Source organism: Vidua macroura, chromosome 6, assembly GCF_024509145.1.
Source record: "Vidua macroura isolate BioBank_ID:100142 chromosome 6, ASM2450914v1, whole genome shotgun sequence".
In the NCBI taxonomy this organism is placed as follows: Eukaryota; Metazoa; Chordata; class Aves; order Passeriformes; family Viduidae; genus Vidua; species Vidua macroura.
This window is the reverse complement of record NC_071576.1, coordinates 37,106,620-37,119,906: the sequence shown is the minus strand read 5'-3', so window position 1 is coordinate 37,119,906 and position 13,287 is coordinate 37,106,620. Positions and strand designations below refer to the sequence as shown.

The following is a 13,287-nucleotide window of genomic DNA, read 5'->3' as shown; positions in this document are numbered from 1 at the left end:
GTGGTAAAACTTGTCTTGATCTCCTTAAACTGAAGATCTGAGCAAGATATATTTTACATGATCCTTGTGCTTGAAAGTTAAAATAATCAGCATGGTGCTCTTATGGTGTGTGGGCTGTGCCTTCAGGGTCTGCCTGGAGCAATCCTTGAAATGAACCTGTCTATTATGGGATAATTTGCCATAAACCCAATTATTTTCAAACAGAGACTATCTCTGACGTTTTTGATGTGTAAATCAATTCCAGAGAAGAAATGCTTCAGGGTGGGAAAAATATTTGCCTTTCAAATATAATCTACCATCTTGACCTTATCCATTGACAGAGCCTGAAATGGAAGGCCCAGTTTCATTCCATTTGACTTCCTCACACTTGTTTACTTCTGATTTCTGTCAGCCTTCCATGTGTATGAGAACATTGTTGTGGCAGGGTCTGCACATCTTTGTGCAGGGTTTAGCTTGCCCTGTTTCTCAGAGGTGGGCTGTGCTAGAGCAAGGGCTGTTTGAGAGAGTTGAGGCAGCCTCCTGAATATGGATGGAGATAAGGTGGAGAACTGGTGTAAGGATTGAAATGGTGGGCAGTTCGTGCATAAACCATAATAATCCTCCTAATTCCTCCCTTCCAGGCATGAGTCCATCTCTGCCCTGGCCTCTGTGCCTGCACTCTCATCAGACAGCGATAAGGATGGTGAAGATGAAGGCAATGATGAAGATGAGTTACGAGGGCTGCAGTCTTTCCATATTCAGTCCAACTGCAACACTGAGAGAGACTCAGGTATAAATGGGAGAGGGACATGAGCAGAGATGGAGGAAAATGGCATGATGTGAAGGGAGGAGATGAGAGACACTGGCTTAGAGATAACAAGGTATGGGCAGAAAGAGAGAGGCCAAAACAGAAGCAGATGGATAGATACCAGTGGGGAATATGGAGCTGCCCATTCCTGCATCTGAAGAGGGGTGCCTTTCAGAGTTCTCTGTGTAGAAATGCAGTTGTTAAATTGGCAAGTTTCTTGCTAGTTCTAACTGGATAACGAAATTTTGAATTAGTTTCATGGGCTGGGGTCTACGAGCTATTAAAATTCTGCAGAAACCAAAAGAGATCAAGAGATCTCCTCAAAAGAGAGGATTTTAGAGACGTCTGATAAAACTTACAGTAGAGATTGCTGTTACTAATTTGATGTATTTTTACCACATGGTACAGTGTATTGGAGCAGATTTTTTTTTCCCAAGCCTTTGGGAGGGCACTGCACTATGGCAAGTGTTCTGCAGTGGTCTGCTGATTCAATGAAAATCTTACATAAAACTGTATGTTTCCATTGAAATTTTGATACAATGATTTGGGTAGTCAGTGGGAAAGCATGTGTTGACAGTGGTTCAAAAGGTCTAGGAATACTGCTTTTGTTGAAAGATGAAGAGGTTGTTTTTAAGCTGGACTGCTGGCCAGGATGTCAACTAGGTGCATATCTCTTTACCTTTGCAGATCCAGACCTTACCCTCTCAAGAAGCCTTTCCCACTGGGAAATGAGGAGGGTGAGTTACTAAACCTTCAGATTGTATTTCTTGTTACAAGGAAAATGAAGAAGAAATTCCCAGAGAGATTAAAAACTTTATTTGCATGTGTGGGAAAGGTGCAGCTGTGGTGGGAAACCATTGAGAAGCCTTTCTCTGAAGAATGGTTTGGAGACAGTAAAATAGAGCCTAGTTTAAGAGACTAGGGTGTTTGGAGTCTAGAGCTGCACTTGGGATTTTTACATCAGTCTTTTTCCATCAGATGTTACGCTTTTGTCTTTTCATTTTTGATCTGAATCTCATGTGGTGCTGAAGCTGTTCATATACTTGGATCTGACCAAGACATTTAACTGTTCAACTGTGCAAGAAACAGCAACAAAAGTATAATTTTTACTTGATGCTTTTATGATTAAAGCTGCCCTTTCAAGCTGTCTCTTAGACAGTTTTGAGGCTTTTATTAAGATGGACATAATTTTGTTTTTCTGTGGGTCTTTTGTTTTTTTTTCCTGTTTTTCCACCAGCCAAACTCAGTATCTAAGATAGACTGTGTTTTAATTTCCTTCAGGCCAAAGAGATAGCAGCAATCCAGCGCTCAGAGGCACCAATGAGCAAGATGCCCCGGCAGCGTGGTCGCTGGTCCCAGCCAACCAGCAGCATAGAGATGACTGTGAAATCCATGCTTGACCTGCGCCAGCTGGAGTCCTTCTCCGTTTCCCGTTCTCCAAGTCGAGACTCGCTGTCTCAAAACAGCAATGGGGACGACAGAGAAGAGCACACTGACCTTCCTGTGCACGTCAACAAAGTAAGGGCAGTACTACTCTGAGGAGGTGACCCCACTCTGAGTGCATCTGTCCTGCATCTATTTGTTATTACCTACATTTATTACTACCTGATGCCATTCTTTTTATAGTTAAAGGTCTTCTAAATGACTTTTGAGGAACTTTATGAGATAACTCTATTGTAATTAATACTCCTGCAATGTGTGATTCTGCTATCTTATCGCAGAGATCGTATGGAGTCAAGGTTTCTCTTCAATGAGAGGAAGACCTCATGTTTTCTTTTAGTTCTTTGAATATTTATGTCAAAAACAAGCTGAGAAGTTGAGCTTGGAGATACAGGTGTGTAAAAACTTGGTGACCTGTTAGCTCACTCTGCTGGGATGCAGTTTCTTGACTCCAGTAACCACTGGAATGTGGCTCACATGAAGCCCTTAGTTCTTGGCTGTGCTAGATTAGTAAATTCTCATTGATCTTTGTATTGATGGGTCACAGCAAGTAATGTGTTCTCATCCTCAGAAAGCTAGTGCCCATTTTCCAGTAGCAGTCTGTCTGGTGCCTAGCTTCATTAGAAGCTTTCCCTCCCCTGTAACTGTGTGACTGAGAAGAGGATTCAGATTGTTGTGTGTGGTAATTCAGTTTTTGAGCTGAAATGGCCCAGTTTTGTGAATTATCCGATCAGTCTATAGAAGGTAATGGAAGAACCTGCTGCCACATAGCTTACACTCCTCATGTGTGATCAAAGAGTACTTTACCAAAGAACTTTAGGGAATGGCAAACAGGAAACAAACCAGGCAAGTACAGCAGTATTCTGACAAGTTTATTAAATAAAGAACAGAAAAGACATAGGATTGCTGTGTTTTCTGATCTCAGATTGCTAAGTATAATCTGTGCTGTATTGCATACTTTCTAGCTCTGCACAGCACTTGCTGATGTAAGGTAAAACACTGGTAATATCGAGTTTTTTCTCTTTTTAATTAAACCAGGTTGGCTGCTCAATACCTTCCCAAGATAATGGGTCTTGTGTGCGTCCCCAAGTGATTCGGCTTGTGTCTTGTGAAGAGGGAATTTTCTCTCAGGAACTGGAACCTTCTGAGAGTGAGGAATGTGTAATCTACCCTGAGCAAGATGAAATCCATCCCACAGACTCTAGCAGGTTAAAAATAAGATCTCTGCTGTGCATGGCTCAGATGTTTCTGTTCTGGTTTTCTTGCAGCTTGTGTGGTAATTTTGATGACTTGACTTACTGCCTAATTGATGTCAGGCATGTTTAGTTGAGAGTTTTATGTCAGATGGATGCTAGAGGAATATGAAACTAAGAAGGCACCATTAAAATAATTTTCTTCTGAGGAAACTGCACATTAACAGTCTCCTCCAAGTTTGTTTTTTTGTTGAGTAAACAACTTGAGAGTAACCTTTTTGCTTTCTGCCTTATCTGGGTTGAAAATAGCAAGGGAAAACTTGGAAGCTGGAAAACTCACTGACAGTGACACGTATGTGGCAGGGAAATGCCTACCCAGGAGAAGTGACAGGACACTTATTTATGAAAATTGGGCAAGAATTTAGCAAATGTAGTGTGTGATTACTCTTCTATGGGAAATAGAATGACTTTCACAGATGGAATTGAAAAGGACACTGGAGACAGTGGAGACCCTTTTTATTCCTCTGCTGTTTCTTCTGTTTTAATTTTACACAATTTAATTTTTCTGTGCTCCCTTTTGTTTTTTCTTCCCCAAATTTTGTTCTTTCCTTCCCCTCTTAACCTGATGCTAGTAGCTGTTTAATTTCCTTTGTCTTCTGTCATGTTACAGAGAGCAGGGCTGATAGCTTTAGACAGACTTTCATGCAAGAGTGCATGCCAAGATTTTGCAGTTGAGGCTGCTAGGTTTTGTCTAGCTTATTTTTCATTTTTAATTTAGTGATGATAACATTTGGACAGAGTAGACCTGTGTGCTGCTCCGTCATGTAAGAAAGGGAGACCCTCTGGTGATGTTGGATACAGACTGGACACATGGCAATGTTTACAGCGTATGGGAGCTGCCAGGGGTAGTTGCCATTCAGTTCTGTTGGTTGACTTCTGCATCCTACCTTGCCTTGGAGTACATTTGAAACCAAAGTATCTTAAAAAGTGGAAAACGGAAGTCCTTAGGTATCAGGCAAAAGAACAGTGCTGGTAACATTTGACAAAATAAGATCCATGAAATCACAACAGAAATCAGTAACCCTGTTATACAAGATTGTATTTTTGTATTATGTTCTTCAGTAAATTAGTCTTTCTCAAAGCCAGAATCTTGTCTATTTTGCATCACAGAATTTGCCCAAAGAAGCAGGTCATGAACATGGGAAAAATGTGTATTAGAGCTTAAATCTATGGCAAACTAGAGTTTCTCTCCTGCAGCTGTAGGCCTGGTTTTGGTCCCTTTTTCATCTTGTAAACTTGTACATTTGTTCCTCACCTGTGCTGGAAATCAAGCCAGAGCAGAGTGCTTCTGGTGCCTGGTAATCATGGGAACTGACAATGCCCAGAAAATCAGACAGTCCCCTTGGGACTTCCATGTCCAAGCTTAATGAAATGCAAAAAATATACTGTATAATGATGAGAGAAATCAACTTCTTTTTCTCTTTAAAGCCTTACATTTGTAATAAAAGGTGTTACTAACACAGGTAAGGCCTTATTAAAGTTAAAATGCGCTTCTTTACATGTAAACAAATAGTGCTGTATCTTCCTGTCTCTCTTGTAGCGAGTTCCAGGTAAAAGCATTGCCCCATGGGAAGCCCTGTAGAGGTTATCACAGTAATGGATGCCCAGACAAACACAGTCCAGACAGTGCCTGCTCTGTAGATTACAGCAGCAGTCGTCTGTCCAGCTCAGACCATCCGAATGAAGGTAAGATGCAAAGCCATTATAAATGTGTTTATTTATACGTGAGCTCTTAGTGAGCTGACCTGAGGTCACACTCCCATTAGTCACACTGGTACTGCTGTACAGATTTGGGGCCATTTGAACAGACACCATTGTAGAAGCAGGAGTTGGTGCACTTTCCTTCTTTCCTTGTGTACCTTTGGCTTTCTCTTACCTTGCTAGCCAAGGAGGCAGGTTTAATACTGATTATGCCATAGGCTAAGCTGTTTTTGAGATACAGGAGAGTAGAGAATTACTGCATGTAGTGCTGACTGACTTTAACATTCTAGGTTCAATTTAGCATCTTTGTTTTTTTTTTTTTTTTTTTTTTAATTTGGCTAATGTTACTCTGATTTAGTTTTTACAGCACTGGGGGTTTTTTGCCTTTTCCCAGATTCTGAAGGCACTGAGCCTCTAAGTGTAGATGGTGTTTCAGACCTGGAGGGAGAAGAAGGAGAGGAGGATGTGGGTACTAATGTGCCTGAGGGAGAAATTCCTCAGATACCTGATCAGGAAAAGTTCCTCAAGGAGCATTTTGGGACCCTGAGCAACACTGATGGAAAAGGTACATCTTTATTTTCAGTGGGGAGACATTTTAAGGTCACTCCTTATTTTTTCCCCAGTATAAACCATAACAGGCTACAAGTTCTGCTAGGCTTTCATGGATGTGTGCATATGGGGAGAGGGGAAAAAATGGAAAACGGTGTAAGAAGCTTAAAGAAGAGTGACATCTGTTAACTTCATTGGTCTCTGTGTTAATTTTTGTAGATGAGATTGGGCTCTGTGTCAGTTTGTGTTAAGTATTGTCCCTGGAATCCTAAAGAGCTGTTACATTGCTCCCGGACTGGTTTTTCCTGTTGCAAAGGAAGGTATTGACTGCGCGTTCACCCCCGCGTAGGTGACACGCAGTGGCCTCTAGTGGTGCATCAAGGCATAGCCAGTGTCACAAAAGAAAAGGCTGAAATGCTGGGTGGAGAGAGAGAATGAGAGGAGACATCAGAGTGGCAAAGGAGCTGGTTTGTCTTTGTCGACCAACTCCAGAACAAAGCATATCTTTTTAGAATTGATAATGGTTGCAGGCAGCAATATCTATATGAGTTTTTCGGGTTCTTTTTTTTCCCTTTTATTTTTTTCCCTTTTTTTTTTTTTTTTCCTCTTTGATGGGTTTGTTTTCTGCTTCATGGCAGTGCCTCACAGTCCTATAGGCAGGATAGGACACAAAGGGAAGCAAAAAAGGAGGAGGCGTACCCTTAGGGAGAGTAGCAGCTTAAGGCAGAGTAATCTAAGTAGAACACTAAAGGCAAAGGAAATACAATTATTTCATTCTCTGTGGCTTTAGCTTAAAAAAATCCCGTTGGATATCAGGGAACACTTGATAGTCTCTATGATAAGAAAATTTACAGAGAATGCTCTGTAAATAAACTGCTCATTTTTCTTTCTCCTTTAACCAAAATTTTTAGGTGGCTCATGTAGGAATCTGGAAAGAACCGAAACCCTCAGCATTTCCTCTCGCTTTCTTTCCCAGTCCCCGGCTCTCAGGTATGGCTCTGCTTGTTTTGAGTGTTTCTGTCTGTGTATTTTTATTAATATGAGTAGGTCTCACGCTAGGTTCTGGGTGAAAATAGCTGAACAAACTTCTGGCCTTGATGTGCCTAGGCACAGCAAAGTGTTAGCACAGCCCTTGGCAGGCTGTTTGCAGACTCTTGTGATTTGGACAGGTTATCCTGGATCACTTTAGCTGTTCTATTTATTCTAACGTAACACTATTGTTTGTTCTTTTCCCTCTTTCAACATCGTGCTTAATTGTTTCATGATTAATGCCTTGGTTGATTAAGTTGGAGGAATCACTAATAATCTAATTTACTCTTCACTGTTTATGCTCTGCTTATTCTTTTGCATTTCATTCAGCTTGGACAATGAAAGTAGATTTGTCAACTTTTCCTTTCTTTTACAGTCCTTTCTTACTCAGCCTTGTTTCTCGGTCCCATGCCTTCACAGGGTGTTCTGGTGTCTCACAAAAAGCCTCACAGGGCTATTATTCTTCCAAAAATCCCTCAACCCTAAAGCACTCCAAAAGGTCTCTGCAAGCTGTTTTCCTTGTTATTTAAAAAAATCCCAACAAAACAAATAACTTTTTTAAACAATTTATAAATTAGGTAAATGCTTTTGTTGATTTGGGTTCAACATGTTTTTTTTAATTTTAAAAACAAACAAATAAATACTCCTGTATTCCTCTAAAATGACAACCTAAAATCTTAGCTCAAAGGAATTTCATTATCTAGGACTAAGCAGATTTGAATATATCTTCTAAGGTTCACCAGCTGTGTCCAGATTCAGCATGGTAGGGAAATTTGTTTGTTATTGCTGTATTCAGCTGCTGTTGCTGCTGTCAGGAGTGCTTCTTAGTCTGACTCATGTATATTTGGGAAGAAAACCATGGTAGCTATTGTGTAAGCTTCTGGAGAGTTGCAGTGATGAGTGAAGGAAGTCACTGGTGCTCTAGAGATGTATCGGGGGAGGTAGTTTTTGATTATGAAAACCTCTGGGCTTTGAATCTGTTCAGCTGTTTAAACATGCCTGATTGGAAGTTGCCTCCTTTCTTAAGTAAGCTCACTGTGCTTGTCTGAAGTGGAGAGGAGGAGGAAATTAGGCTTTCCTCTTGGAGATACTGACCAGCTTTCCTAGTCTTTATGCTTTCATAATGTTAGGAAAACATATTTACTTCCTCTTAGGGTTATCTTAGAATTTAAAAGATTTAAATTTTAGTAAGGTGAGCTGAGAGAAAAGACCTGACCGGACTTTGCCCAGTCTTTCCTATGCCTGGAATTTTTCCTTCCCTTTTGTCTTCACTTTTTATGATGTCCTCCCTGGAAACAACAACGCAATGCTATCTGTGATTGCACAGTCTCTAGTCAAATGCCTGAAGACCAGAGCTTGCAGGGTTGAGTAGAATTAAGTGGTAACAGCTTAGGGCATTTTTGACTCAAAAAAGTTCAGACAGGTAGGAGCTCTTAATTCCAGAGAAACTTAATGCATGTTCCTGTCTATCTAGGGGAACACACTTTCTTGTTTTAACTGGGATTTCTTTATTGTGTTCTTTAGACGATTGTCACTCTCTTCATCAAATCTGACACTGGATTCAAAGCCCATTGAGCCATCAACCCAGACCAGTCAGTTTACACCAAACCTATTGAAAAATGGCAGCAGCCATCCTGGTGATGCATCAGAGAACAGCCAGCTCCTAGAGAATATAAATTCAAATCGAGCTACCTGTGTGCAGAAAAAGCGCAGATCAGCTTTGGAGACCAGCAGAGTTGGTATGGCTCCTGGACGGGTTATTGCCTCCTTTCCAGAAGGCCCTGTGAATGCAGTCATGAGGAAGGCACAGTCAGTGCATGACCTCGTGCATGAGGGTAAGGACAATTGTTGGAAAGATGGTATGGAGCCAAGAATGAAATGAGTGGAGGATTTAAATTAAGCTTGTCTTTCTGCATTCTGAAATACAGGCTTTACATGTCTTCTAACTCCTAGCCTGTCAAGGGAAAACATTTTTAATATTATTAATTAAAATATTATTTAATATTTTAAATTTGTAATGCAGATGCTGGTCTTCTAATTAGCAGTCTCTGATATTTGTTTGGCATCTGTGGGAGAAGCACTGGCAAGGGTGAAATGAAGTATTTGCAAAAATATTCTCCCTTGCTGTGAGTGGTTGCTCCAAACTAAGACTGAAGCTCCCCAGGGTGGGGAGGAGAGAGAGGGGAGAGTCAGTAACAGAGAACTTACTGTATCCATGCCCATTGTGTGAATTAACTCTATTTTTGAAACAAGTAAGTCACTAACTGTTAATAAGTTTGTTTAAAAAACAAACAAACAAAAAAAAACAACCCACATGATCACCACAACAGCATGTATAAGTTTTTGCCTGCTTCTTCTGGCCTCTCTCTTAAGAGTCACAGTGGTCTGAGGTCTTCTGACCATAGACGTTAAGAACAAATCTCTCTCATGAGGAAAGCAGCAATCTGAGCAGGATGAGGGATGGCAAAAAAAGAAGGCTGTTGAGGCTTGGTGATACTAACCTTAATTAGTGGTTATGTTTGTACACATCTCACAGGGGCTGAGCTGAGCAGTGTTAAATTCCAATTTAGGAATTCACTGCAGGCTCTTGCCTATTTTTGGTATGTTTATCTGTTTAATTTTCACAGATAAGGGTCCAGGAGTGATATCCTCTGCCAAGCAGCGTCCTCAGACTCTTTTGGTGGTTGAGAAGGATCCCAGACCTAACAATTGCAGGGTGTTATCAGCCAGTATGTTGAAGATGGATGGATCTGGTGCTCTGCTGGCCAAAGATATCAGGGCTGCAAAACCAAAGTCCTACATGAACCCCACAACCAGCTTCCGGGCTAAGATGTCAAGGAGCATATCAGTAGGGGAAAATCTGTACCTTGGTTGCTCCACTGAAATGTTGACTGATGGGAGGACTAGTCCTCCAGTGACAGAGAAGACACAATTTAGTTCCGCACCAGATGCTGAGAAGATTAAGCTGCCAGTGAAAGAAAATGTTCCAGTGAAACCTGCACTCCAGCCAGTTGTAAACTGCTCATCTCCCAAGTCCTTCCACAGCAAGTTGGCATCATCCAACCGAGCACATCTGATTCTTGACATTCCCAAGCCATTGCCTGATAGACCCACACTGGCCTCCTTCTCACCCACTACCAAAACAAAAACCCTGCTTGAGCCACAGTCTCCACAGTCACCTGCTGGGGCCTCTAAAAAGAAGCCCTCTTTTCCTGAGGTCCGAGCCTCCAAGAGGGAGAATCAAACTGCTGGGTTTCTGGTTCCTGGTAGAGAAGTCTCAACAGGGCTTGCTAAGGAGAGCCCAGTGGATTATCCAGTCTCAAGGACAGATTGCCAGGATGAGCCAGGGGTCACTAGTCTAAAACTAAGGGAAGTGTCAGAGGGCCAGCACCTAAGGTCTCCTGAGAGCACACTGCCCAGGGGCAGGGAGCGGATCACCGGCATCGCCTGTGTGCTAGACAGCCAACCTGGACTTTGCCCACTAGACCCCATCAGGCCGAGGTCTCCTACAGCTATAACTGCCTCGGCACAGGTCTCAGGTGTGCATGGATACCCATCTCTTATCTTCCCCCTTCTGTCTCCTGTCTTTGTGAATCGCCTCACGATCCCATCACATTTCTTTACGTCCAGCTTCTGGCCTGTCTCGTCCTGTCTGCACCTGTCTCGTTCCATAAACCATCCCCTCAATGGTGAGACACTTCTTCAATCTAACATCTTTTTCTCAGTCTTTAGTTTCCATTTCCTCTGGGTCTTATGTCTGACAGTACTTCTTAGCTGGCTTTGTAGACCTCAGAATTGTATTTTAGTGATTTAGCTGTACAATTACCTTTAGGGGCTCAAACCTCTTTGTGGTCCATGCTAAAAGCTGATATGCTGGGAATCTCCTGAAGTGTGTAGGTGACACATCTCCCCCACCCTCCTCTTGGAGCATGTTTGGCCAGCAAATGAAGGTGCAGGGCAACATGTGCTAACAGAACCAAGCAAGCCCAGATAATACTGACAGTGAAGTTATGCCAGGCAGCTCAAACTTTCCTTTGTTAATATGAAGTGTTTATATACAAGGTCCAGAAGGGTTTATATACAATTTTCTCTCATGAGATAAAGCTCACAAAAGTGAGCTCCTTACTGTAGCTCCTTACTTGTGAGAGCAAGCAGGTCTTTGTGCTGTTATCACTGCTTTGAGGGCATGTCTGCAAACTGAATATGTGCAGGGTTTGAACATAAAAAATGCGTGTTAATTTTTGGATTAACACTATTGTGGAGAAAAAGGTACAAGATTAAAAACTTCCACCTGCTGAAAACAGCTCTAAGATCTGTTACAAGTCTCAGTTTAAGGTAATTCAATCAAACGAAAACCAGCAGATAAGTTAAAATTGAAGCAGAAATCTTGCCCTCCAAAGCAGGAAAATCTCCAGTGGCAGAGTTTGTGGCACTGTTTAGTTCCACATCATCTCCTGAGGTTTTTCTTTTGTGTCACAATCAGACAGGAAATACACCTGAGTTGTGCATTAGGAAGCTGAATGTTAACCACTGCACTGATAACTTGTACCTTAAGGGGCTATACAGCTTTTATCCCTTTTGTTATGTTGTTCTTACTCATATCTGAGAAGGGATAGCTCTGTAATCCTGTGATCAGTTGCCTTCTGTGGTGCCAGGCTGCTGCACCATTCATTGGAATGGTGCAACACAATATGGTTAAGCACATTTCTGCACCAAAACATTGCAGAAGGTTTAATCTAGTTTTGATGCACTGTTATTTTTCTTTTTGCATTTCTAGAGGGATCAAACACCTTAAGATTGAAGCACTATTATGTAAAATAGGAAATGTGATATTTTGTCTAAGGGACCTGCAGTTATCATACTGCTGCTGCTCTGAAGAATAGTGAGTGCAACTGAAATTTTCAGACCTTCCCCCTATAGGGGTGAGGTTTCTTCTAGCACCAGATGCAGCCTGAATCTGTGGAATCACATTCTACAGCAGAATTGTAGTTGTCTGTGCTCTTTAGGCTGAGTTTTCTCTTCTGTATTTGTGAATCAGGCTACATAGCAAATGGTTTTTGGTCAGTTTGCAGAATTAACACAGGTAGCACAGAGAAAGCAAGGTTTTTTTCAGTATTGATTTTATTTTTTTTAACAACTCCCAAGACATAGCACATCCTGACAGAATATTTAACAGCATCCTTTAGTGAGTTAGAATGATACAGTACTGTGGATAGCAATGTTTTTTTTCTCAGTAGGGAGCTGTCAGCCTTAAGCTTCTTACAGACCACATTTCCCAAATTTTTAGTGGTAGGTGCTGGAAAAGCTGTTGACTGTTGCTGTGAACAACTTACTGTGGCTTTTAGGAATCACAATGTAGCAGTTTAGATTAAAACTGTAGGGTTGATGGAGACTTTTTCTGCTTCTGACTTGCACTGCTACTTTGGATTTCCACTTAATTTTTCTGTCCTTCCATTTCCTACTTGTATAACAGCTACAAATAAAGAGACTTAATTGTTCTTATTAAAGCATTTTGACATCTACAGTTAAAATGCTGTAGATGTGCTTAACACTGTTGCTGTGTTTAATATTCTCTGCTAGTTTCTGAACAGCTCTGCTCTGCACACCCGAGAGGCAGAAAATGCCTGTTACTTAAGCATTTCTATTAGGTTTTGTGATCTTTCTCCTTACTGGAGCCTCCCAGAGCTGGAGACCAGCATAAAAACAATGATCAGAGGAGAAATCCAGAAAAGAGAAATGAGAAGAAACAGCTGGGTTTCAAACATAAAGAGGGAAGGAGGGGGGCAGAAATCAAGAATCTTGGATTGCACTGAAGCCCACTGTGCTCAGACTCCACGGGTGATTTAGGATCAAAGGATGCAGATGGTTTTTGTTTATGTATAAGTAGATGTTTTTCTAGCTGTATTTGTTTATGCATCATCTAGATGTATTAATAAAATTAGCTTAGGTCCTCTCCAGTCTGTTCAAAGATGGCGTTCTTAGAATTGCAGAAATTACAGTGCTAATGTGACAAAATTTTGGGTTTGAGTAACTAAAGAAAGTTGAATGTCCTTTGTCCAGGCCTTTGCAAATTGAAGATTGTGTTTGTGTGTCTATGTCTTTGTTCATTGTTTATGTCTAACTCATGAAAATGTTTATTGTAAAAAGATTGCAGGCCTTCAACTCGTGTTTTGGAGATATCTGATGGGGACAGGCAGAAGATGCTGTCCTTCAGTTGCTTGCTTTTATTTTTTAGTTTTGGATTATGGTGTATCAGCAGTGTATGTCATGGGTTGCTCAGCAATGCAATTCTGTTCTGAGTTTGCTTGTCACAGCTCCTCTGGAACTCGGTCCTCACTAGAGAACACTGCAATAATTCAGTATAATCCGTCATCCTCTTTGCTTTCAATACATGTGCAGAAGGATGTGTGAGGGGAAGCTTGTAGATTTCTAACTAGGTAGAGGCTAAGTTAGAGGCTCCTTGGATCAGGCCCTCTTGCCACTAGAAGCCCTCATACAAACATGGCTTTAATTGGAAATCACATGGGT

The 13,287-nt window shown here is 41.4% G+C and overlaps 1 protein-coding gene across 3 annotated transcripts in view; it reads left to right on the top strand.

The window, feature by feature from the left end:
• Window positions 1–13,287, top strand: part of MAPKBP1 (mitogen-activated protein kinase binding protein 1) — a 96,773-nt gene that overhangs the window by 81,166 nt on the left and 2,320 nt on the right. The window contains exons 21-29 of one of the 3 annotated variants that reach the window (XM_053980237.1): window positions 621–769; window positions 1,475–1,524; window positions 2,069–2,305; window positions 3,266–3,435; window positions 5,021–5,166; window positions 5,576–5,746; window positions 6,642–6,720; window positions 8,284–8,594; window positions 9,387–10,298. In XM_053980237.1, coding sequence (XP_053836212.1) covers window positions 621–769; window positions 1,475–1,524; window positions 2,069–2,305; window positions 3,266–3,435; window positions 5,021–5,166; window positions 5,576–5,746; window positions 6,642–6,720; window positions 8,284–8,594; window positions 9,387–10,298 — 2,225 coding nt within the window. Of the gene's footprint in view, window positions 1–620; window positions 770–1,474; window positions 1,525–2,068; window positions 2,306–3,265; window positions 3,436–5,020; window positions 5,167–5,575; window positions 5,747–6,641; window positions 6,721–8,283; window positions 8,595–9,386; window positions 10,449–13,287 lie in introns of all 3 variants that reach the window. The other 2 variants (XM_053980236.1, XM_053980238.1) reach the window with 2 other exon arrangements.